General features: G+C 45.2%; 1 protein-coding gene across 1 annotated transcript; it reads right to left on the reverse strand.

Moving 5' to 3' along the window:
* Positions 1 to 10,720: 10,720 nt before the first annotated feature.
* Positions 10,721 to 20,682, reverse strand: DLK1 (delta like non-canonical Notch ligand 1). The gene is made up of 5 exons (XM_081864651.1): positions 20,344 to 20,682; positions 17,402 to 17,465; positions 14,982 to 15,112; positions 13,340 to 13,484; positions 10,721 to 11,820 (listed from the first exon to the last, which is right to left on the reverse strand). Exons 1-5 carry the CDS (start codon positions 20,411 to 20,413, stop codon positions 11,118 to 11,120), a joined length of 1,113 nt encoding a protein of 370 aa, XP_081720777.1. The 5' UTR covers positions 20,414 to 20,682; the 3' UTR covers positions 10,721 to 11,117.
* Positions 20,683 to 26,402: the final 5,720 nt, after the last annotated feature.

The following is a 26,402-nucleotide window of genomic DNA, read 5'->3' on the forward strand; positions in this document are numbered from 1 at the left end:
TTGAAGGAAGAGGGAGAATTGGATATTATTTATGGGCATTCTAGACATAGATTTTGACTCTGGAATGGCAAAATGTATGTGGCTGGTTCTCATCCTGGAGAACTGAAATTGATTTTTACAGCTTTCCTCTGCAGGAATTATCTGCTTTGCCATGACAATAAAAGACTGGATATTGATCAAGTTCACATTGAGTTAAATAACCTTTAAGCAGCTGGGATCCACCTATCTCCATAGCTTAGGACAGGCATAGGCAAACTCAACCCTCCATATGTTTTGAGACTACAATTCCCATCATCCCTGACCACCGGGCTTGTTAGCTAGGGATGATAGGAGTTGTATTCCAAAACATCTGGAGGGCAGAGTTTGCCTATGCCTGGCCTAGGATCTTACAAGACAGATTCTATATGTATGATCTAGTTGAGATTCCTGCATTGCAGAGGTTGAACAAGATGACCGGCGTGGTCCCTTCCAACTTTACAATTCTTATGATTCTATGTGCTCCTCTGTGGCATTGAAAGGATGGCTGCTCAGCACGCAGCTAACATTTCAGAGATCTCGGGACATCACCTTCTCCTCGAGGTTCACAGCACAACATGCCTATCTATATGCATGAAGCTGGGGAAAGCTGAGAAACATTTCTTCGAAACCGAATAATCATTTCAGCACTTCTTGAGATTAGCTGATGAGAGAGGCATTCATTCCCAGAGGACCTATCACATGCGGGGAGAGCATTGTTGCACTCAGGTTCTGCCAATAGGCATCTAGTTGGCCTCTGTGAGGACAGGATGTTGGACAAGATAGGCCTTTGGTTGGATCCAGAAAGACTGTTTGCAAGTTCTTACGTTCTCGTGCCAACTCAGCAGTGCCATAAAGATCTTGAACAGCACAAGAGAACAAGACAGATCCCAGTGATAAGCCAAAGTCATGGAGTTAACCAGGAATCTCTTCTAATACCCGTCAGCGACTAGGCAGAGGAGGAATGGTGGAGACCGCCTCCCCAGCCTGACACTTCCAGAGAAGAAGAAGACAGTTCAGAATTACAACGGGGGTTTGAAGGAGATCACAGCTCAGAGGCAGATGAGGGGGAAAGCTGGGAATAATGGGAGAGGAGGAGGAAGAAGAAGCTGATGAACTTGGTGTCTTTAGAAAGCATTCCAGACCACCACCACCACCCAGAACCCAGTGAGCATTGAAAGTAGGAGAGCAAAGAGCTCAAAGGCAGAGGGCACTTTTCAACACCTGTAGCGATGACGCATGAGGAAGTGGGAGAGACAGAGGGGGTGGAGACTCACTCAGGGCAACACCATTATTCCAAGAGGCTGCGGTAAGACTTTTCCGTGTCTTGTCCATTCCTGGCAACCTGCCATGGGGGTTGGTTCCTCTGCCGCCTGACGATTCCCCTTCAGCAAAGACCAGAATTGCCAGGAAATTTCAGGTAGGCATTCCAGAAGGTCACCATGTTCAGTGCATACAGACTAAGGTCCACTGGTGGGAAACTTGTAGGTGTAGCAATGGTCTCAATGACAGAAGGGGGTAAATTCTCCTCTTCCCTCTTTGTCCTTTCAACAGCTGGTCTAGAGGCTTCAGCAGAGCAGCCAGAGAGTTGACACAAGAGAGTTGCCCAGGGAAGGGGAGATTGACCAAACAACAACAAAAGCCACCCCACCCTTGCCCTCAAGTGGGAGGAATCTCCTCCCCTGGATCCCAACTTCTTCAAATTGAGGGAGCCTTTCTATTTGTGGCTTTAAGTGTTTAGGCTTTAAGTGTTTAGGGTGCAAGAGGAGGGGTAGTACCTCTGATGGAAAATGCATTGTCCTCCTTCTGGGGCAGTTTTTCCACCTTTGGTTCCCACCCTGCACTCAGTTCTCAATTGTAGTTACCAGAAGCTGTCAGCATGCAACAGTGGCCACACCCAGGAAACTGCTTTGACTGGCCAGTGAAACCAGGTGAGAGGAGCCAATGGTTCTCAAAACCTCAGCAAGTTAGGGAATTCCCCTGCATGTGAAGACAGGCTCTGGCGAATTGGGCAGATAAGACTAATACAGGGAAGCAATTGTCAAGAATGTGGTTTCTGTCCATGCTCTAGTGCTGTGATAAAGGGTCAAAAATTTCCTTCACCCACTTTCTCCAACTTTATAAAGTTCTTCCATGTCATTTTCTCTATGGTCACTGCTTCCATGTTACCTTTTACTCTCCTTTTCTCCTAACTAAGGAGTACCAAATGCTGCAACCTTTCCACACTGGGGAGTCGCTCCACCCCCCTTGATCATGTTGGTTGCCCCAGAGCAGTAAAAAGGTAAAGGACCCTGGATGGTTAAGTCCAGTCAAAGGTGACTATGGGGTTGTGGCGCTCATCTCGCTTTCAGGCCGAGGGAGCTGGCGTTTGTCCACAGACAGCTTTCCGGGTCATGTGGCCAGCATGACTAAACTGCTTCTGGAGCAACAGAACACCATGATGGAAACCAGAGTGCATGGAAACACTGTTTACCTTCCTACTGCAGTGGTACCTATTTGTCTACTTGCACTGGCATGCTTTTGAACTGCTAGGTTGGCAGGAGCTGGGACAGAGCAACAGGAGCTCACCCCATTGTGGAGATTTGAACTGCCACCTTCTGATCAGCAATCCCAAGAGGCTCAGTGGTTTAGACCACAGCGCCACCAGAACATTGGGGACTCATAACCACTGGATCTGTTGGGTAGCCAAGGCAGTCACTGGAGGAGGGACCCAGGGACACAATCAGTTTATTCCTGTTTGCCCCACCCCCGTCCTCCTTCCTTGCACAGATACTGTGTGCACCCAAGCAATACAGTAGTACAGTTACTTAGCATCGAAATGAACTCAACCCCAGAGTCTACGACGTGTACTGGACTGGCGAGAGTGTGCAGAGGTCAACCAAAACATCTATAGCCCAGGCTGTTTTTAAAGCCATGAGTAAAACCAGTGTAGATCTGTTAGCTCGTGGGCCTTATTTGTTTCTAACAGAGGTGCTGCAGGGAAAGCAGGTTACCATGGTTTTAAAAACAAAAATAACATACAGACTTTTTAAAAGGTTCTTGCTCTGCAATATTCAAGTCATCGTGAGCATACATCATTTTTATTGCAGTTCCTTTCCTGTTGAACACACTTAACTTCATCCACAATAGGAAGGAGGCCTTATCCAAAAAGAGAGAGAGAAAGAGAGAGTGCCAAGGCACTGTTTTGTTTCATTAGAAAATGAGAGGACTCACTCTGCTGGAGGGCAGCCAATTCCAATGCAATTTTATGCTAAATGAAACAGGAGAAAGTTCAGATGAGTTTTGTTAGGAAATCTTGCTGCTGAGATAGGTTGTTGCTATGGTGGCTGCAATACTCCCAAGCTCCCAACTCAGCAGGGGAAATGAGGGTGCAAAGGGGGTGCTGGCCTTTCACTACTGGAGGCTGAAAAGTCAAATGCACAAGGCAGGTTTGCATGAACAGCCCCATCTCAGTCATGCATTTATTTGACCAAGAGCTGAAGCAGCCAGAAACTTTTATTCAAATTAAATTAACAAAGGGGTTCAACTTATATGTCCTGTCAGTGGAAGCCGTGTGCAAGGATTTCCGCTTGTGCAACAGGATTTTCTCCACTTCTCTTTGACCACTCCTCAAAAATCAGCTTTGAGGAATTTGGGAGAATCCCTGGGACAGCAGGCAGGGATAGGAAGGGGGCGTCATTTTGTCTGGCAAGACAAATGGGTTGCTGAGACAGAACAATCCTCTTAGCTTTCTCCCAAGGCTATTGTTGTTGTTTAGTCGTTTAGTCGTGTCCGACTCTTTGTGACCTCGTGGACCAGAGCACGCCAGGCACTCCTGTCTTCCACTGCCTCCTGCAGTTTGGTCAAACTCATGCTGGCAGCTTTGAGAACACTGTCCAACCATCTCGTCCTCTGTCGTCCCCTTCTCCTTGTGCCCTCCATCTTTCCCAGCATCAGGGTCTTTTCCAGCGAGTCTTCTCTTCTCATGAGGTGGCCAAAGTACTGGAGCCTCAGCTTCAGGATCTTTCCTTCCAGTGAGCACTCAGGGCTGATTTCCTTAAGAATGGATCGGTTTGATCTTCTTGCAGTCCATGGGACTCTCAAGAGTCTCCTCCAGCACCATATTTTAACAGGGAGAAATGCAAAGTATTGCACTTGAGCAAAAAAAAATGAGAGGCACAAATACAAGATGGGTGACACCTGGCTTGAGAGCAGTACATGTGAAAAGGATCTAGGAGTCTTGGTTGACCACAAACTTGACATGAGCCAACAGTGTGACGCGGCAGCTAAAAAAGCCAATGCAATTCTGGGCTGCATCAATAGGAGTATTGCATCTAGATCAAGGGAAGTAATAGTGCCACTGTATTCTGCTCTGGTCAGACCTCACCTGGAGTACTGTGTCCAGTTCTGGGCACCACAGTTCAAGAAGGACACTGACAAACTGGAACGTGTCCAGAGGAGGGCAACCAAAATGGTCATAGGCCTGGAAACGATGCCTTATGAGGAACGGCTAAGGGAGCTGGGCATGTTTAGCCTGGAAAAGAGGAGGTTAAGGGGTGATATGATAGCCATGTTCAAATATATAAAAGGATGTCACATAGAGGAGGGAGAAAGGTTGTTTTCTGCTGCTCCAGAGAAGCGGACACGGAGCAATGGTTCCAAACTACATGAAAAAAGATTCCACCTAAACATTAGGAAGAACTTCCTGACAGTAAGAGCTGTTCAACAGTGGAATTTGCTGCCAAGGAGTGTGGTGGAGTCTCCTTCTTTGGAGGTCTTTAAGCAGAGGCTTGACAACCATATGTCAGGAGTGCTCTGATGGTGTTTCCTGCTTGGCAGGGGGTTGGACTCGATGGCCCTTGTGGTCTCTTCCAACTCTATGATTCTATGATTCTAATTCAAAAGCATCAATTCTTCGGCGATCAGCCTTCTTTATGGTCCAGCTTTCACTTCCATACATCACTACTGGGAAAACCATAGCCTTAATTATATGGACCTTTGTTGGCAAGGTGATGTCTCTGCTTTTTAAGATGCTGTCTAGGTTTGCCATCGCCTTTCTCACAAGGAGCAGGCGTCTTTTAATTTCGTGGCTGCTGTCACCATCTGCAGTGATTATGGAGCCCAAGAAAGTAAAATCTCTCACTGCCTCCATTTCTTCCCCTTCTATTTGCCAGGAGGTGATGGACCCAGTGGCCATGATCTTCGTTTTTTTGATGTTGAGCTTCAGACCATATTTTGCAAATGTCTGGCTTTGCACCGTCTTCAAGGAGCACAGAAGACTGAGAGCTAATATAATAGCCATTTTCAAATATCTTAAGGGCTGTCTCATGGAAGATGGAGCAAGCTTGTTTTTTGCTTCTCTGGAGGGTAGGACCCGAACCAATGGATTCAAATGATGAAAGGGAGACCTTGCTGGGGATGCAAGGTAATTTTGCTGGGGTTTGCTACTTTTTCAGGTCTGCCCCCATCCCAAAGCTTCTCTTTTAAAAAAATAGGCAGAACATCTGTTTGGCATGCAGAAGGTCCCAGCTTCCATCTCCAGAGTTCCCCGTTAGGACTTGAAGAGACCCCTACCTGAAAGCCACCATCATTGTAGACTGACTTACCTCAGTTTGAAGTAAGTGAAGCAAGTCACATTGAATCTAGCCCCCACCCCAACCCCAAAAAGAACCCTGGGACCTTCTGCATGCAAAGCAAGCGTCTGCCACTGTGACTGAACAAAGAACTCTTTTTTTGTTTTTGCATAGACTCCAGTAATATAAGCAGAATAAAATTCCATATAGGCATTTTCACTTTTAGAACTGATACTATCAAAGGGGAAAATCAATTTTCTCAGAAACAAAATATTGCCATTTTGAGTCCTAGGGGGAAATGCAATATAATTTAGTATTTGTAGTGTTAAAAATTCCACAACTCCACTTCAAAAACTAAACTAAACAACTAAACTATACTAAACTTATCAGAATATGGAAAGGCTCTGTGTTTCTTTATTAATATGGCAGAAATGATGGAGTTGATTTTAACTGTGAGATGCTTTGATAGGCTACTCATAAATTACATGTTCAAATGCTGCCATCCAGTGGACATTAGTGGTTAAGAGTTTGCATGAAAAGGCAATTCTCTAAAGGTTGAATGTTAACCAATGGACTTCTTTTCGCAGAAGTGAAAACAAGGCTGAAGAGTCAGGAGCGGAATGGCATTTCTAATATATTAGGCGTGCTTGTTGCAGGATGGACCGACAACTTAACTGCTTGTTCCACTCTTAACTTAAAGCACCTGTTAAATTTCCCCATGGATCATCCCATTCGTAGCACCCAGAAGAACTTGCTGGGCGAGTCATCTCTGCCATTGCATCGCAAGGCCCCATCTGCACTATAGCTTGAAAGTTGCTTCAGATCACTTTAGGCAGTCATGGCTTCCCCCATAGAATCCTGGGGGCTGCAGTTTGGTGAGGATGTTGAGAGATGTTAGGAGACCCTTGATCACCTCACAGAACTACAATTCGGCGCTGTGGGTTAAACCACAGAGCCTAGGACTTGCTGATCAGAAGGTCGGCGGTTTGAATCCCCGCAACGTGGTGAGCTCCCGTTGCTCGGTCCCTGCTCTTGCTAACCTAGTAGTTCGAAAGCACATCAAAGTGCAAGTAGATAAATAGGTACCACTCCGGTGGAAGGTAAACGGCGTTTCCGTGCACTGCTCTGGTTCGCCAGAAGCGGCTTAGTCATGCTGGCCACATGACCCCGAAGCTGTGCGCCAGCTCCCTTGGCCAATAAAGCGAGATGAGCACCGCAACCCCAGAGTTGGTCACGACTGGACCTAATGGTCAGGGGTCCCTTTACCTTTACTTTAACAACTCCCCTCCTCAGGCTTTCCCTCATAATGCATGGATGGAAGGCTTGCTGGGCCAGCAGAGGATGCAGCAACAGAGGCCAGATCTGAGATTGCAGTCCTTCTCTCACACTCAGGCAACTGGAACGGCATGAAGTGTAAAAGAACATGGTTTGCCCATGCAGTGTCCTCCTGATATTGGGGCAATAGTCGCAGAAGATTGGAACATGGAGGTTCACCATCTTGGCCAACTCCGCTGTGCAATCGTTCCATCAAACTTGGCACTCCATATTCAAATCTCACTAAGCAGCAAACTGGATAGATTCTGGTCCTTGGAGTTCAGCTGTTCATGGGTCTGTTGCTAGCTGTGAAGGCTATACTCTGCCTTCATGGTTGGAGGTTTCTTAATACCAGTTGCCAGACACCTCAGAAGACATCCTCATGCATTCAGATCCTGCTTGGAGATTTCCCACAGGTTTCTAGGTTAAGGTTACCAGATATCCCTGTTTTCCAGGGACAGTCCCCAGATTTACAAATCAGTCCCCTGAAAAAATCCATCTGTTTAGTAGGAAGTTGAAAATTGTCCCCAGATTCATTGAAGAAGAAGAAGAGTTTGGATTTGATATCCCGCTTTATCACTACCCTAAGGAGTCTCAAAGCGGCTAACATTCTCCTTTCCCTTCCTCCCCCACAACAAAAACTCTGTGAGGTGAGTGGGGCTGAGAGACTTCAGAGAAGTGTGACTGGCCCAAGGTCACCCAGCAGCTGCATGTGGAGGAGCGGAGACGCGAACCCGGTTCCCCAGATTACGAGTCTACCACTCTTCGATCAAATGTATGCCCGTTAGCTCCCGCTTGTCCCGCTTGTCCAGACATCCTTCATCAGATACAGCTGCTGTCCCACACTTTTTTTTGGGGGGGGGGAGGTTAAATCCAGAGATACATGGTACTTAGAGAATCCTAAGAGAAATTTTCTCTGCCTCTATAACCACTTTTTGAACTGTTCTATCTCCAGATTTTCTGATGAGGGCTTGGGGCTCAGGAAGCAGAAAAATGACATGACAACATCTTGGGATCAAAATGGCCACAACTTTATTGATTACAAATGTAAGTAGGTTTTGGCTTAGGCACTGGGTATGCATCCTGAATCAACCAGCCTGTTTGCTGGCTGATTACCACATCAAGGTCAATCCCAGATGCACATCAAATGGAACGATCCCTCCAGGATGCCTTTGGGGGAGTTCTGTGGCCCGTTAGCCCTCATCTGGGTATTCAGAAAGAAGCCTTCCCCTGGACCCCTTTCCTGGGGTACCACAATACTTAATCCTGAAAGGGAGGGTAGGACTTGCTCCCACCACCCTAGTTTAGACTAAGGATCCAACCCAGAGCCTTTTTCCTCCAGCAAGGTGTGACAGTTGCTATGAGGGAGGTAAAATGCCCTTTTGTTGAACCCAAGTGAAATGTTCTGGAAGGCCTTCAAGAGCCATCTTTGTAGTCAAGATAACCCCCCAGATAATTGGGAGTTGTTGCAAGGATGAACGCATATATGTTTCCTTGCTTTGATATGTGCTAATTGGCTTGCTTTGATGCTGCTCTTATCTGTGGAACTTGGAATGCTGGGCTTTAGGCTCGGAGAAGGGAGAAGCTTTGGATGGCTGCCACCTATGGCCTCACTGGCCAGGTGAGGTTCTGGACAAACTGACATATTCTGCTTTGTGCATGATGGCTATATCAACTTTTGCTTGGGGGCGGACAAGCCATGGTGACCTCTTATTGTTGCAGCGTTCGTCCTGTGCCTGCAATGGCAGCGAAGCCCAGCAGGCTCATTTACTGTAAGCTTACGCTTTCTTATAGTAAAACACTAGGACTGATCACTCTGGTAATTTTAACTTCCTTCTTTGCTATACCTGCACCAAACCACTCCCATGAGCCAACCACCCGCCCAGCCCAATTGGTCTATGGGCAAATTCCTCCCGGGCCCCAAATACAACTATTGATTAGTTTCAAAGCAAGGTCATGCACAGGCACTGCCCACTTAACTTCAGGTAGTGCCAAAACATGAAGAGGGCAGGTGAGACGTCTGATGGCAAACTGTGCTGCTGCTTCCGAGTGCAGTCAGCTTGAATGGATTGTCAGCACACCTGAGTGAAGCCAGTCTTCCCCAGGTCTTCTCACCAGCTTTGCCTTCCAGGTTTGCCAGGGCTGGCATGTTAAAATTTTAATTTCCTGCCAAGTCCCCCATGACCGGCAGTCTCTGCACCATGAATGATTTTATACACATCTAATCTGCCCTCAGGGACGCGGGTGGTGCTGTGGTCTAAACCACAGAGCCTAGGGCTTGCCGATCAGAAGGTTGGCGGTTCGAATCCCCGTGATGGGGTGAGCTCCCGTTGTTTGGTCCCAGCTGCTGCCCACCTAGCAGTTTGAAAGCACATCAAGTGAAAGTAGATAAATAGGTACCACTCCGGTGGGAAGGTAAACGGCATTTCCATGCACTGCTCTGGTTCGCCAGAAGCGGCTTGGTCATGCTGGCCACATGACCCGGACAAACAGCGGCTCCCTTGGCCTATAGAGCGAGATGAGTGCTGCAACCCCAGAGTCATCCGCGACTGGACATCCTGGTCAGGGGTACCTTTACCTTTACCTTTAATCTGCCCTCCTCTCACTCACCTTTTCTATGAATGACAAAGCAACAAACTTCTAATGCAGTCCCACCTTGTGTCTGTTTTGGTCCTCCATCCTGCCCAGGCAGGGAGGTCATGTCCCCCTTTCAATACATAAACCGATTAAGGGGTTCCACCTATTTGGGAAGCAGGGGGAGATCTTCCGCAGCAGTAGCTAACTGCAACGGCCCATCTCCTCACTTCAAAAATGTGTTACGCTCCCTTCCTGGACCGATGTGGCTGTGTAAGAGCTACCCGTCAGTCAGAGCCCACATGTGTGCCAAGAGCCCTTAAAAGATGGATGGCCGCCAACCAACAGCCCTTGTTCCCTGACATCTGTCAGACCATCAGTGCTGCTACATTACGCATGAAGAAACCTGTTAAGTAAGTGACTGCAACAGGATAGACATGAAGCGTGATGTTCTTTTGTGGACCTTTCCCCTTCCTGTCTGCTTAAACATTCTTCCAAATAAAACAATTTAAAAATGGCAGGTGGGTTTTTGCGTGCCTTTGTGCCAACCTCAAAGTGGTACAGTGGTGCCTCGCAAGACGAAAAGAATCCGTTCCGCGATTCTCTTCGTCTAGCGGTTTTTTCATCTTGTGAAGCAAGCCCATTGACAGCTTAGCGGATTAGCGCTATTAGCGGTCTAGCGGCTTTTAGTGATCAGCTGTTAAGCGGCTTATCAGTGGAACAGCTGATAAGCGGCTTAGCGGCTTAGGAAAGGGGGGGGCGGAAAAAACCCACGGGAACTCGCAAGATTTTTTCGTCTTGCGAAGCAACCCCATAGAGAAATTCGTTTAGCGAAGCGCCTCCAAAACAGAAAACCCTTTCGTCTAGCGGGTTTTCCGTCTTGAGAGGCATTCGTCTTGTGGGGCACCACTGTATTTCTCTTTCATACGCCTGGACTAGGCATAGCGGTGGCACCTTCCAATTGTTGTTGGGACTACAATTCTAAGCTCTGTTGGTTAGAGTGTGGTGCTAATAAAGTTGCAGGTTTGATTCCCGTATGGGACAGCTTAATATTGCAGTGGGTTGGACTAGATGATCCTCAGGGTCCGAGAGATATGGCCTGGAAGAGCCCCAAAGGCCACATAAGAGAGGCTTGGGGGTCCTGTTAGGCCCCAGCATCTGAAATTCCCCACTCCTGAAAGAGAGCACCAGCCTGAACCAGATCAAAGTTAAAAGCCTGCATCAGTGTCAGTGAAGCACAGCAAAGACCCTTGAAAACAGATAAATCAATATAGCCCTTAAATATCCTTTATTAGAAAATAAGCACTGGAAAATGACTTAGAAGTAGCACGATGGCCAGACATGCTATACACAGTACAATAACATCAGTTCTCTTATTTTCCACAAGGTATCACCTGCCTTTTGTTTATTTTTAAAGGAAATAAAGATTCATGTGTTCACCACATATGATTCTGTGTGCGTATGTAGGTGGGAAATCATACTAGAATGGGAATGGGAAATTTCTTTAGGCGACAAAAACACAGTCAATTTCTTGTCTGTCAACCGGTCCCAAAGCCAGGAAAAAAGGGAAGAAAAAGTAAAGCCAACCACTTGAAACGTCAAGAGCACACGTTGCGAAATATAAGACTTTGGGCACAGTCCAGACGACCGTATCATTCGTCCTTATTCATTAGTCAGTTTGATCTTCTCTGGGAAGATGATATTCACCGAAAGGTTCTCACCTTCATTGGCCTTGAGGAAGCAATCCCTCTCCTTGCGTACCAGGTGACTGTACCTGGCATTCGCTAACCACATTTCAAATCTGGAGAAGAAGATAATCCCGGTTGTCCCCAGCACAACGAGACACGTCAGCAGGCCGAGGGCCAGGAAGCAGATCACCTGACTCTTACTGAGAAGATGCTGCCTGTTTTCGATCGTCTCTTTTATGGTCAAGACGTCTGGCTCGTGAACAGGTTTGTGGTGAGCTTTCGGGTGCGGGTGGTGATTCGGCCTGTGTTTAGCCTCTGCACCGACGCTTGTGTTTCTGCTGGAAGAAGCACAGGTGACCCCGGCAAAGGGTGGTTTGCAAATGCATTCAAAGCTCCCTCCAGGGCGTTGGCGACACGTCCCACCATTTTTGCACGGGCCACTCGTGCAGATCGTGATGGGACTGCTGCACAACACACCTCCGTAACCAGAGGGGCAGATGCAGCGGAAGCCCCTCCCGATATCGGTGCACGTCCCTCCGTTTTCACAAGGGTTCGACTCGCAGTCGTCCGTATCTATTTCGCAAAAAATTCCAGTGAAGCCAGGAAGGCACAGGCAGGAGGCGTGAGGAGCAAATCCGTTGTTGTCCACGCAGGTCCCTCCATTCTGGCAGGGAGAACTGGAGTTCAAAACAACAAAGGCAGAAGGGGAAGTCCATGAAAAAGCCAGAAATGGTATTTTCCCTTCTGTAGAATGAAATAGCTCTGCCCCCATTTATATACCTGTTACCTGAAGGAGCGTCTCCACCCCCATCATTCAGCTTGGACACTGAGGTCCAGCTCTGATTACAAGGAGTGAAATTACAAGGAACCAGGCAGAGGGCCTTCTTGGTAGTGGCACCCGCCCTGTGGAACAGCCTCCCATCAGATGTCGAGGAGATAAACAACTACTTGACGTTTATAAGGCATCTGAATGCAACCCTATACAGGGAAGCTTTTAATGTTTGATGTTGTTGTTTTCTGTATTTTTGTTGGAAGCCACCCAGAGTGGCAGGGGCAACCCAGTCAGATGGGCAGGGTGTAAGAAATCATTATTATTATATCTCCAAAGCCAGGAATGAGCTGAGTTGGGGAGACATGTCCTAAGAGAGACGGACAGTGGGGAGGGAAGGTAGCTTTGCTCTCCTTCACTCACATGCTCCTCTTGTTGCAGGAATTAGATGCTACCTGCTTGATGGGTGAATGGTAGAGGCATGTGAATGAACAAACCTGGCTGACACGATGATGCCCTATGCCTGGACTCCTCAACATGGTGCATGTGGGCAACAACACACACTCCTGATCCTTCTTTATCGGAGTATTTTGGCACTTTTTTATTTTGGTGGAGACTGTTGTTGTGGTCTGCTCTGCTTGTTTTGCATTGTGTTTGCCTGCTTGCAAGGTGGTGGTCTGGGCATTGCCAGTTTCTCTTCTGAGAAATGGGCACTTTGTGGTACCCATGACCGTTTCCAAGTGTGCCCTGAAAGGTTGGGGACCCCTCCCCTGTATGCAGGGCAGGGTTTAGGTTTGATGAGGCCCTAAGCTGCTGAAGGTAATGGGGCCCTTATTATGTCCAGCTGTCTTTTGTCAACAACAAATTGTCACTGTTTTTTGTGTTAAATATATGCTACATGTTACAGATAGGTAGCCGTGTTACAGATAGGTAGCCGTGTGTATCTGAAGAAGTGTGCATGCACACGAAAGCTCATACCAAGAACTGACTTAGTTGGTCTTTAAGGTGCTACTGGAAGGAATATGCTACATGGTAATTTATGGACCTAATAGGTATCTAAAGCCATTTGCACATGCAGAATGTAGGCACCCTATACAGTATATAGAAATGAGCAAAGCAGTGATATTTTAGGGAGCAGGCTAGCAGGTGGGGCCCTTTACTTACACCATAGGAGCCTACACAACACAAAACACTGTTGCTGTATGTAGGCTTTATTTTATTTGTTTTTTTATCTTATATTTTGGAAATGTACATCCAGGTTGTTTTTTTTCTTTAATTTTTTTGGGGGGCCCCAAGAGAGTGGGGCCCTAAGCTATAGCTTGTTTAGCTTATACGTAAATCCGACCCTGCCTGTATGCAAATGCATGTAGGTGTCAGTCTAATAAAAGACAGCAGTAAGACATTCACAAGTTTTTGTCCATAGTTACCCGTTCACTATACAAGGGCCCTTTTTCACGTGGCAGTTTCCCCCGATATATCCTTGAGCACACAAACAAATATATCCTCCATCGCCAGTTTCAATACAAGTGGTTGAGTTATTTGTACAAGGTTTTGAAGAGCAGGGATGAACATCTATATTAATGATACAAAAAAAAAATCAATGTTATTTTCATATGATTACTGCAATCCTATGCCCATTTACCTAGGAGTGAATCCCACTCAATGGGACTTATACCCAAGCAGACAGGTATACAATTGCACTGTATGTTTATGAACATATGAATCTTGGGGTGCATGCACACAAATCCGTTTGTAGCACAAAACAAGCAGTTTTCCCTCAATCTGGAATTCTTCTTGCTCATCCTCAACATGCCATTTTCAATCTCAATTCACTCTGGATCCTGCCATCCAACAGAGAAGGTGTGGTCACTCAAGATACATGTGAAAACCTTTCCCTTAATTATGTTATTCCCAACTTAATTATGTTATTCACAGGCACATGTGTCAGGTGAATGAAGAAAGACGTGACGAAGTCAGTGGGCAGATGTGGATGTACCCCCATTACTGAGACCACTTACATCTGTTTGCATCTGTTTTGAAATAGACACGCTGTGGGATTTTCAGCTTTTTGAGAAGCAATGAGGAATTAGAATAACCTCAAATCTCCTGCTTTAGTTCCCTCCCAGTGTCAGGAGGACATTGGTACTTCTAAGATTAAAACTATATACCAGTTTTCCCATTTGACATATAGTTTGGCCTTAAGTAGAACTTTGAGGGTTGACATATTCTGAAGAGCAAAAGAGGATGCTATGACGACTTTCGTTTTAAATACCCCTACTATATATAGGCTATAGGAGCTGCAATATATTGCTGAGGGGAGGAGAAGAGAATAGGAAAACAAATCTTCAGCTGCCAGTTATTTCTATGTCTCATCCAGAAATTATGGCCAGAGACATTTTGGCAAATTGAAAAAATCCACCCGGACACAAATTTTACCCCTGAAAACGAGGACGTGTCCTGGACAAAGAGGACACATGGCAACCCTAAGGATCTGCTCATCTGAATAGCTGCAACTCCAAGGTGCCTTCATTGCAAAAAGGAGGGAGACTCAAGAAAAGGAGGGAGACTCAAGAAAGGAGCTGATCGAACCGATCCTGAGGAAAATACCCCATAGTACAGATGACACCTATATCAAACACCTCCTAGCTGATAAAGAGCCCGAAATCAACAGGCCAGTGGCAAAGTATTGTTACACTGCAACAAGAATAAGACGAGCAATGATGTCAGCAACGGAGTCCAAATTGTAAACACCGAAGGAACGATAACAAACAGTAGCGACATTTGAATTTAATTCTTAAGACCTTAACAGACGAAACCTGGTCATAAATATAAGCACCAATTCTGTGAATTGGCCATATTTCCACTGTTATTTGTAGCACAATATTGCTTATAATGTCGTATTTCTTTTATAAATTGCTTTCTGGTCATTGACCGTATTAAAGATAATTGAATTGAATTGAACACAATGCTATTAAAGTAATTGCCTATCTGTAACACCAGGTGGTGCTGTAACCGTATGGATAGATCCACCTGGATCTTGGCCAGAGGAAGCAAAAGAGGTTTGCAAACCTGTGTCACAGAGGCTGCCGATCCATCCTTCTTTGCACATGCATTGCCACGGCTTGGCACAGGTCCCGTGCAGGCAGCCAGGGAAAGGGATGCACTGGTCACAGAGAGGGCCCTGCCAACCAGGCTGACACCTAAAGAAAAGACAGTCAAACAAGCCTGGATAGCTCAGCTGGCTAGAGCATGGTGCTGATAATGCCCAAGGTTGCAGGTCTGAACCTCATATGGGACAGATGCATATTCCTGCATTGCAGGGGGTTGGACTTCATCAGGCATAGGCAAACTCGGCCCTCCAGATGTTTTGGGACTACAACTCCCATCATCCCTAGCTAACAGGACCACTGCTCAGGGATGATGGGAGCTGTGGTCCCAAAACATCTGGAGGGCCAAGTTTGTCTATGCCTGGACTTGATGATCCTCGTGGTCCCTTCTAACTCTTAATTCTAAGATATCAAGCCAGGATAAGACCTCCTTTGCAAATACAGTTAAGAATTTGGAAAGTGTAACAGATGAGCTTCCAAAAATAAGATGGCTTGATTTGACCAGTCATGAACTATTCCTCTAATGGAATCCTATACACATAGTGCAGCTACATGCACACCTACATGTCTTTACGGGACCGCCTCTCCTGGTATGCCCTGCAGAGGACCTTAAGGTCCATGAATAATCATAGTTTAGAGGTCCCAGGCCCTAAGGAAGTCAGATTATCCTCCACCAGGGCCTTCTCAGTGATGGCTCCGACCTGGTAGAATGCTCTGTCCCATGAGACCAAAGCCTTGCAGGATTTAACTTAGTTCCGCAGGGCCTGTAAAACAGAGCTATTCTGCCTGGCTTTCAATCTGAACTTAGCCTGACCTTCCTTCCCTCCCCCTCCCCTTTTTATGAAGATTACCCGCTCTGGGATCCCACAGCTAATTCTCCCCTGGTCTCCTCGCGGGCCCAAATAGGACTAATTTAGCCAGCTAGCCCTGCTGATCATCAAATGTTTATTGGATGGATTTCCCCCTAAATTGATTTTTGAATTCTGAATTTATTGTTATTCACGTTTTATACTGTATTTTATGCTGTTTTTTGTTGCATCAATTAAGTGTTTTAAATTTGTCGTTAGCCGCCCTGAGCCCGGTTTTCTGAACTGGGAAGGGCGGGGTATAAATAAAATTATTATTATTAATTATTATTATTATTATTATTACAAGAGGGGACAAGTTTCGAAACACATATGCTTGGAGATAATGGGATTTCAAATTCATTTGTGTCTCGCATCTGAGCGTCACACATAAAAACCCAATTTAAAATAACTTGCTTTTTCTTTTCTCTGCAAAGAAACGTTTTGGTTTTTTTAGGACTGTTACTATCAATGGCTATTGTCGTCCATCCTTTATGGAGGCAATATGCCTCAGAACAACAGTTGCTGCGAATCCTAGGCTGCTCTCGGCTTCTGTTTGTGGGATTCCCATTGTGGCATCTGTCAATCACTGTGAGAACTGGATGCAGATCCAGCAGAGTTCTTCAGGATATCCTGTGATGCTTTTTAGAGAACTTTTTTTCCGGGGACAAAAACTTTTTTTTAAAAAAAATAATAGTTCTTCAAATTTTAAAGGTTACAAAGAGAGAAAAAAACCCAACCCCCCCCAAAAAATACAAACAATTAAAAAATAAAACAAATCAAACCTTTACATAACTTTCTTTCCTTTGCTTGTTTCCTTGACCTCCTCACACCTCCCTTTTTTATTCTAGTTCAATTAGATATTTCAGCAAATCCTTTCCAGCTTTGTTTTTATCCTAATAATTTATCTTAATATACTGTAATTTTACATTCTCATCTTTCACCAAGTAACAATCCATTTTTACTTAATCCTTTATATCATTTCTGCTAAAGCCACATTACTTCATTCTAACATTCCTTAATTTTACAATGTTTCTGTAGATAAACTTTAAATTTCTTCCAATCTTCTTCCACCAACTCTTCACCTTGGTCTCGGATTCTGCCAGTCATTTCCGCCAGTTCCATGGGGGACAAACACTTTTAGTGCTTCGTATCTGGATTGTTTAATTGACTTTTTCTAATGCCTTTCATATTTTGCATTGCATAATTGTAAAACATTTTATGGTGTCTCTGGATGTGTGAAGTGTTATGCAAAGATAATAAATTAACTAATTAAACAATTACTGTTGTTTTATTGTGCTGGGTAACCTTGTATCTCATAATTAACATTGGTCTGCTTTTTAAGTGTTGCACAGGCCGTAATAAATCTAAATCAGGTGTGGGTAAAATGATGGCACGGTTATTAATTAAAGCATTGGTTACTGAATTACATTTTGCACACAAATATGCTCCTGTACGTTGAAAATAGAATAGAGTTCAAAAGCATGATTAACTGAAACAAGCGCTCTCTAGCTTGGGCATAAAAATCTTAATTTACCTGCATTCACTTGAAACTTCACAATATCCATTTACAGGATGACAACCGGGCTTACATTCGACACCTAAAATAGTAAGATTTACAACATAATATTGCAGAAGTGCTTCTAAAAAGAGCTCCTCATTCTGTTTTAGAGTGAAGCCCCCACTTTGATGATAAGATAAACTTTATTCGCATTAGCCAACGGCCATAGCAACATAAAACAAGCAATATATACAAGTAAAATATATACAAATAAAAAAGACAGCAATGGGTATAAAGGGCATTCAAATGGCCAAGATTATCGTGCAGATAGTGGCCCTTAATCTCGTTGCACCCTCGATAAACCTAGCAACCTTTGCTGTTGTCTGATCATTTTGATCTAAGACCCCATTTTAAAATGACAATGTTACCCGTGCAAATATATCATTAGCAGCACATACGCATAGCTTTAGAACCTATATCTGTTTTCTAAGTTTGAAACTATTTCCTTCTAAATCAGACTCAGACCCTGAGTGTGGATGCTTATATAGCCAAAACAGTACAATCCAATTACAGGAGGGAGATGTCAGCAGGCCTGGGAAACCCCAAGGTTTGCAAGAACACAAGGCATCTTTAGGGGAGGGGGCAGGGAGGAAAACACCTCAGCAGTGTAATGAGGTCTGAGCATGCTTAGTAGGGCGGGAGGGGGAGCGGGAAACTGGGGATGGGATTTTGAGTGGTTGGAATCCAGAGAAGTAGTACTTCATACTGTAACATTTTGTTGCAGCTACTACTTGTGACAAGCCTCAGAGCTGAAAACAAAACGCAATACAAACTTCTAAATAGTATTATAATTGCCACTGATACAATAATGTTTTTGTTCATTAAATTTCTATCCTGAACTTCCTCCCTCAAAAGGCCAGGGTGACAAATAAGAAAACAGCAAAAGCATAAAATTTGATGTATATTTTAAAAAAGAAAAACCGCAGCGCAGAATTTCCAATGCAAGTGATGCCGGTTTCAAGTTGTATAAAAGAACCCATCTGTGACTACTAATCCATTCTCATTTCATATTCATGCCCTTGGATATATTATTCTCCTTGAAACTTTTCCTTCGAAAGAAATCCCATGGACTTCAAGGGAGCTTACTCCTAAAGAAGTGCATTTAGGAGCAAATGTTAATTACTAGCTACTCATGCAAAAGCAGCTCCTGGCTCCAAGATGTCTTGACATCCAAATATCCCAACAACATAAACACTAAATGTGTCCAACAATGATGCTTGATTGGGAAAAACTAATTTGGTTAAACCGCAAAGAAATGCAAAGGTTAATTGAAGCTCATTACATTAATAGTGTTGTGAAATGTATCACCTAAGTAAGACAAAATAAAATCAGGCTTTGCTGCCAGAACCTGTGCATATTTACTCAGAACTAAAATCTACAATCCTGTGCACACTTGCTGGGATCAAGCCTCGCTCAACACAGTGGAGCTTGCATGTGGGTAAATATACACTAGACTGCACTCAAAGGCCACAGTAACATTATATTCACTTATTTGGCATTAAATCTTGTGGAACTCAGTGGAACTCAATATGACAGTGGAAAAGATATTGCAGATCTTGACACTGCAATATATTTAAAGAATGTAATTGTAAAATCATACGTAGATCTGGACCATGAACCAAAGTTCCTTCTGAAAAATATATGATGCATTTAAGGACAAAGTTATATTTGAACTCATTCTTCTGCTTAGGAGAACAATGATCACATAGGCTGACCGCAAACACAGTGAATTCGGAAGTTAACTGATACATGAAACATTTAATAGAACTGGGCATTGTACTACCCCATCTCTCATCGCCCCCTTCATCTTTGGCAAAAATGAACAGGCATACCAACATCAGAACATTGGCAGCACAATCCTATTCATGTCTACTCAGAAGTCCTATTATATCACTGCAGTCCCTAGAAGCACTGAAAGTTCAGTTTTTAAGTTTCACCGGCAGAATTAAGCATGCAGTTACAACTGCTCCGCTTAAATAAATGAAACTGGAGTTCATGCCCTTAAAAAATAAATAAATGGAACTGGATCATGCCCTTAAAACAAATACAATGTGTGAAATTTCTGTGCAAAGTAGCTCACACTGAAACATGTTATTACACAAGCTGGATCTTATCAGGTGACACTTTCTCAAACACACTTAACCACCAATGACCTTAAACTAGGAGCAAATTGCATCAGATGGAGAATGCAAATAACTTTCTGTAGTGGTGCAGTAATTAAACTGCTAGCACATTTGAAAAGCTAAGAAGGGTTTCTATGATTCTCTAAACTGAGGGACTGGGGGAGACGGGACAGGACACAGAAACGACACTCTCCCCCTCCAATAGTTGGAAGATATTTACAACAGGAAAGCTTTACAGAGGCATTAAAAGCTTTGTTTAAAAATAATACAGAGGATTGGGAGAAAGTTTGCAGTCTTTAGAGCTGCTACCTATATAGGGGAGGCAACCTACCCCACCCGCCCCCCAACATGGAAGAAAACGGCAGATGGAAAAGTGGGCGTTCATTTTCAAATGAGCTTGTAAGAACTGTTTTACTAAATATCGAAGACGGGGTTATTAATAGAGATGGGTACGAGAGAGATAGTACGCTGAACGGCGGCCAGTTTTTGGATCTACAAGCAACGGCATGGATACACAATTGGCTCTCTCGCTCCGCATCCCAATTGAGCGGAAGAGAGAACAAAACTCTTGAGAGCCACGCGACCTGCTCCAAGGGAGACAGAAGCACGAGCAAAGAACACAAAAACAAAGGACTCGCAAGGGACAGAGTGTGGACCCCACTTGATGCGCCCTGCCTTGGGCGCGCCACGCAAACGCGAGAGGGATTCGTTTACTCGCGAGTAAGCATGCACAGCATTGCGCCGGACGCCGAGGATCGTCGCCGTGAGCATGGTAAAACATCCCGATCTCCTTACCTTGGGCAAGAGGGATGCTAGCCAGCGGCCACAAGAAGTAACAGATGAATTTGGCAGCCTTGAACCCCATCTCCCAAAAACGCGCCTGGGGAAGGGGGTCATGCCCCACGCCACAGGGGAGGAGACGAAGGCGACGCGCGCCTCGGCTGGCTCGGCTCACGACAGCTGTCCCATCCGCAAACAGATGCGCAGCGTCTCCCGCTAGAGACTCCCTCCTTTCCTTCTTTTTCCAGGAAGGGAAAGGAGGGAGGTCCACCCGCGCGTCTTCCGCAGCAGGAGGAGCGGGGAGGGCTCTTCTTGCGGAGAAGGGACCTTTCCCACCTCCTCCCAAGCTTGGGCGAGCCTCTTACGTTCTGGGGAAGGAGGCGGAGGGGATGGGCGCGTTCTCACGTGCACGCCACCACCTCGCGGGGAATCCAGTATTACCTGCACGTGAGGAAAGGAGAGAAATGGGGGACACCGAGACGAAGGGGGCGCAATGGCATTAGACAAGCCACCTAGGGACGGGGCGCCGGAGGTTGGTGGGGATGGGTTTAGGGTGGGGTGTTTTTGGGGGGGTGCATCCCCTAGTTTGACTCCGCACGACACGTACACGCGCCCCTCTCCTTTGTTCTCCCCTGTTGCTTCCAAGCTTGCCAATCGACACACACCGCCGGGGTTGGGGGCAGAAAGGATAGCTTGGGTGGGAGCAGAGATGGCTCTGCTTCTTTGAGGCGCGCAGGAAAGGGGCGCGCTGGCTTAACCTGGCCGGGAGGTGGCGCTAGCGAGAAACACGTCGCGAGAGGGGCGCGGGGGCTGCGCCCACCTTCCTCTTCGCGAAGCTAAAGCGCTGTAGCGGCTGCAGGTGTCCGCACTGCCCGAGCCCCGGGGAGGCTCCAGCTCTTGGCGCCCACGAAGAGCGGGCAGAGGGAGTTTGCTCCAGCCTTATCGCGGATCTGCTCGCTTTGGGAGCCAATCTGGTGTTGAAGTGACTTCAAAACAGTTCCATTACAATCTATTGCAGTTTAACAGGATGGCCCCTCTGGAATTGGTCACGCAAACAAATTTGTAAACTATGGACATCAATATGCCAGCCCATAACCTCTCTCCTCATTTAATCCAGTTGCCGATGACTTGCTTGTAATATCTCCATGACCCATTTACAGTACAGTGGTACCTCAGGTTACAGACGCTTCAGGTTACAGACTCCGCTAACCCAGAAATAGTACCTCGGGTTAAGAACTTTGCTTCAGGATGAGAACAGAAATCGCATGGCGGTGGTGGCAGCAGCGGGAGGCCCCATTAGCTAAAGTGGTACCTCAGGTTACGAACGGACCTCCAGAACGAATTAAGTTCTTAACCTGAGGTACCACTGTATTGAAGTCTCATCTGGTGGAAGCATCCTTTGCCAGGCCGTATCATTTCATGTTTATTTACAAACTTGCAGAAGAGTTCTTTGTACTTGGAGGGTTCCACAAATAGGCAGAAGCTAGGCCGCTGCTCTTTTTTGGGGTGGCCCCAAACTGAAAGGCACTCAACCACCTGAGTTTGCTTTTGATGGGAATTAAAGTACAGTGTATTGAGCTTCCTTGTTTTTTTTTTTTTTAAAAAAGAATGACTGAAATGATGTGTAGGAGATGCTTCTTTTATTTATCGCAGTGTCCAGCAAACAGTAACAGAAATGTTCATTCTCTCACTGGTGCTGCTTTCCGCCCCACACTGATTTAGTGACAACAGAAGAGGCTGAGGTTGGGCTGACCCTAATTGTTTGGTTACTATAGCAATGCATTGCCAAGAGGGAGCAAACCGTTGGTTTGGAGCAGCTTTTTCTGTCATGCAATGGCGAGATCTTAAATAAAACAATTGAAACACTGCCATTGTAATGGGAGCTAAGCTATCACTTCGTGGTAGGTGTCTGACACCAGCCATGCTTCTAAAACAGTTTCGATATATTTGGCTATGAGTTCAGATGGAGTTGCAGATATATTTGTACGTCGACCATGTCACAGGACCCCCCCCCCAATCATTCAGTTTGTACAAACTTGACACACTTACACACTATAAACGCTACGCTTCTGTTATAAATTCATAGAAAATCAACCATACATTGGATCTGCACCGTTCCACTTTTATTTTACTCCATGAAGGGAGGACTACAAAATGGGGAAGGTTTGATACAGGACAGCCATAATCCCTTGAGCATACCAGCACATACACAGGAGCCCTGCCCAGTTGCTATGCCAACCCTGATGGTCCTAGACAGAAGACCATCAAGGTCACAAAGAACTTGCATATAGGAGTGGATTCAGCATGGACTGGAACAAAGGACAATGGTCAGCTCTTCCCTCTGGGGGCAGGAAACTGTAAACTCCCCTTTGTCACCTGGAAAGTACTCATGGGGAGGGGGGGAAAGTGTTGGGATATGAGTACTACGCAGCTGCGAACAAGCAGCTGGATGTTTACATCACATGACGAAGCTGACCGTGGGACAGGATGTTCCAGGGATTTGTTCTTTGTGTAATGTGAGACCTTCCTGTTGCTTGTGTGAAGGAAGTCTGGTTCAGTTGCTCGGAGAAGACTGAGCGAGCAGACATATTTTTGTACAGTTGTACAGTCAGAAATAAAGTAGAGATGAAATAGACTTTCTGACTATCTTCTTTCTCCTGCTGGTATGCAAGGAAGAAGGGGGTGTGCACCTTTCACGCAGGGAGGTGTCGCCTATCAAGATCTCCCTGGACTGCTGGGATGCCAGCCAGGGTAGATCACCGGCAAACAAGCCCCTGGAGCCTGGGAGAGGGGCCAGCCTCTCCCGAGGGGGCAAGTTTTCCAACAACTGGTAGCAGAGGATGGTTTCGATTCATCGACCTCTGGGTTATGGTCGAACCAGAGACCATAGAGGAACCAGCCAGGTGACAAGATACTCAGGTTACCTCCACAACTCCTCCCTCAACCCCTCCTTTTTGTGATGTAGTTGTGATGTAGTCTTAGGGGTGTAGTTTGGGGGATTAGTAACTAAGAAAAGTTGGGGTCTTCTTTTGTTCTGGGCTTCCATTTTGCTTCATCTTGTTGTGGGTGGGAGTCCTGTGGCGACAGTTTCCAATAAAGGCCAAGCCAACAGGCTGCTGTTTTGCTCCAAATTGTCCTGGTTGGTATCTTTGTTTTTTGTCCAAGGGAGCCCTCGGATTCCTCTGTTAACAACCATAACACCGCAGGCAAACCATGTAGGCAATGCAAAATGGAGATTTGGAAACAAAAGGCCTTTCCTGTTCAATATGAGAAAAAATAGTAATCCAGCGGGAATTGAAGCAGATTGAAAGATGTAGTTCAGAACCAGCTTGGAAATGTAGATGAATATAAGCCTATGACTCATAGTTGATTTCTCCAAGGTTGCACCCCATCTGCTAGTTTTTCAAACATGGTCTACAGGCAGGGATGTGCAACCTGTGGCCCTCCAGATGTTGGACTTCAGCTCCCATCATCCCTGGATATTGGCCATGCTTGCTTGGGGCTGATGAGAGTTGGAGTTTAAGAATAGCTGGAGGGCCCCATGTTCCTCATTTGTGAGCTACAGTAAATCACATTAGGAGTTTCTCAATGTTCAATTAATTAATTAACTAGCTAGGATCTAAACAATCAAATAAACAACATTGCAGTCTCAGTTTCAGAGATTGATTTTTAAAACTTCTGCTCTACCAAAAAAAGAAAAGGAAGGAAGGTAGGATTCGCAGGACCCATTGGGTTTAATGAGGCTTACTTCTGAGTAGACATTATAGGTTTGCACTGCTGGGTAAATAAATGTCCATTGAGAAGTAAGTCCCACTGAGTTCAATAGGATTTTGGATGCCCTAAACATCTGGAGAGGCACCCACATCCTTGACATACCACAACTGTGAATTCCTTGAAGGAAAAATGGGCTTGAAAACTGAGCTTTATATGGATCACCCTGCCCGTTAGCATAGCACCTGAACAGGAAACATTGTCTTCTGCCTCAAAATAGAATAAAAGTATAAATACTTTTGCGATTGATGAGGACTACCCAAATGTGAATGGCAGGCTAGACTATTCACTCTGCATTGCAGTGTGACTGCTTGACATTTCTGCTCTTGAGGCAACCAACTTTATTTTATTTTGGATAATTAAATGACCTTTAATTAAATGGCACTGAAGCTGAGCAGCCTTGAGTGTTTTAAAATAAAAGGAGTACAACACATGCCCTCTTACTGTTTTTGCAGCAATGCTGGAGAGGAAAAATAGATTAATTATGTTGCTTTGTTTATCTTGTACTGTGTGAGGAAGTTACTTGGTGTGTGTGTGCGTGTGTGCATGAGTGAGAAGATGTTGAACCAAAACTGTTCAGAGTAATCCAAACTAATGCAACCAACCATTTCCTTGTGTGAAATGTTAGCTAGTTAGATCATTACTTATTTCAAAACCCCTTTTAACAAATTCCCATTCATGGGGACACAACCTGAATAGGTATTGGAGATGGGAGTGAAGTTTCATCTATCTTTTTCAGTGACACCCCCCTCCCTGTACCCCAAAAGTAGATAAAAGCAGTTTGCACCTTCCTCCTCCGACCTGGAGTTTCTTTCCAGAAGCCTGACTTCATTTCCTAACTATTGTTCTTGTTAGCTAAGTCTTCCTGATGTTTAACCTAAGTCTTTCCTTTTCAGCCTGAAGCTGTTTCCTCTTGGCCACAAAAACAATCAGCTACTAAGGGCACAAGAAGATGTGACAGCAGCAGATCCCGTGCTCAGATCTGCTGGTGTTTTTTTGTTTGTTGGTTTTTTAAAAAAGTTTAATAGCAACTAGGACACCATTGTCTGGTCCCACTGGGAATGGGAGCGTAGAAGGCACAGATGCCAACCATAGGTGCAGCCAGAGGCAATGAGAAACACAGCCAATTAATTCTAGTTTTGTCCTCATTCACCTCATTCACACCATCCATGCAAAGTAATATGATGCCACTTTAAACAGTCACAGCTTCCCCCAAAGAATTCTGGGAGCTGTCCTTAATTAAGGGCACTGAGTGCTATTAGGAGACCCCCTATCCCCACCAGAGCTACAATTCCCATAATGGTTTAACCACTGATCCCTTTTAACAGGGGACTGGGAATGAACCAGCACCGCTCTGAATTTTGCAATGCAGTTCTCCAGTTAAGTAACATGTACGAATATGTATATACCAGGGTAAAGTGTGCATAAGAATGCGTATGTTAGAAAACAGCATACAAAAATGCATTATATAAGGGGGAATTGCTTTGCCAAAATGGGTATATTAGATGTCTACATTTGGAGAGACTGGCACGAAAATGCTGCACAATTGTCATGTGTACTTGTTTTACACACACACACACACACACACACACACACCCCTGATGTGGGCACTGAACTGAAAACCTAAAAATTAAGGACGTGAATTAAACTGAAATGGACAAGATTTGTCCATTGCTATTCCCAGGTAGAGGGTCAGATTGGGTGTCAGGAAAACCACTTTGTATCAAAATAAGTTGAGGAGGAGGCCTTGAAGTCCAGCTTGTCCAACCCACTACTCAATGCAGGAAAACTAGACTTAGATTATTCCCAATAGTTGGCTGTCCAGCCACTGCTTGAATGCCTCCGGTGAAGGAGAGCCTGCTATCCCTCTAATTGGTTCCATTGGTGAAGTGCCCTTTCCATGAAGAAGTTTCTTCTGTGTTTAAGCCAAGGTGGTGCCCACCAGAAGTTGTTGGACTCCAATTCGCATCAGCCCCAGCCAGTATGGCCATGCTCTTTCTGTTAAGTATTGTTGGCAGGGACATCCTGAATGCCCTTAGGGAGGTATTTTTATATGCAATGGCTGCAGCTCGGACTTTGGTGGCAAAGGGGTGGAAAGAAGAAGAAGTCCCGACAATAACGGATTGGCATAACAAGCTACAAGAATTTGCTAAAATGGCGCAGTTGACAAATAGCCTGAGAGGCAATTCAAAACAAAAATTTATGGAAAAGTGGGTTAGATATAAGATATATGTTCAAAAATACAGTAAAGATTCGCTATCTATGCTAGCATTCGATTGACATTGGAGAGACTGAGTTGAGAA

The sequence above is a fragment of the Podarcis erhardii genome, assembly GCF_964252035.2.
Source record: "Podarcis erhardii genome assembly, chromosome: 1".
NCBI lineage: Eukaryota > Metazoa > Chordata > Lepidosauria > Squamata > Lacertidae > Podarcis > Podarcis erhardii.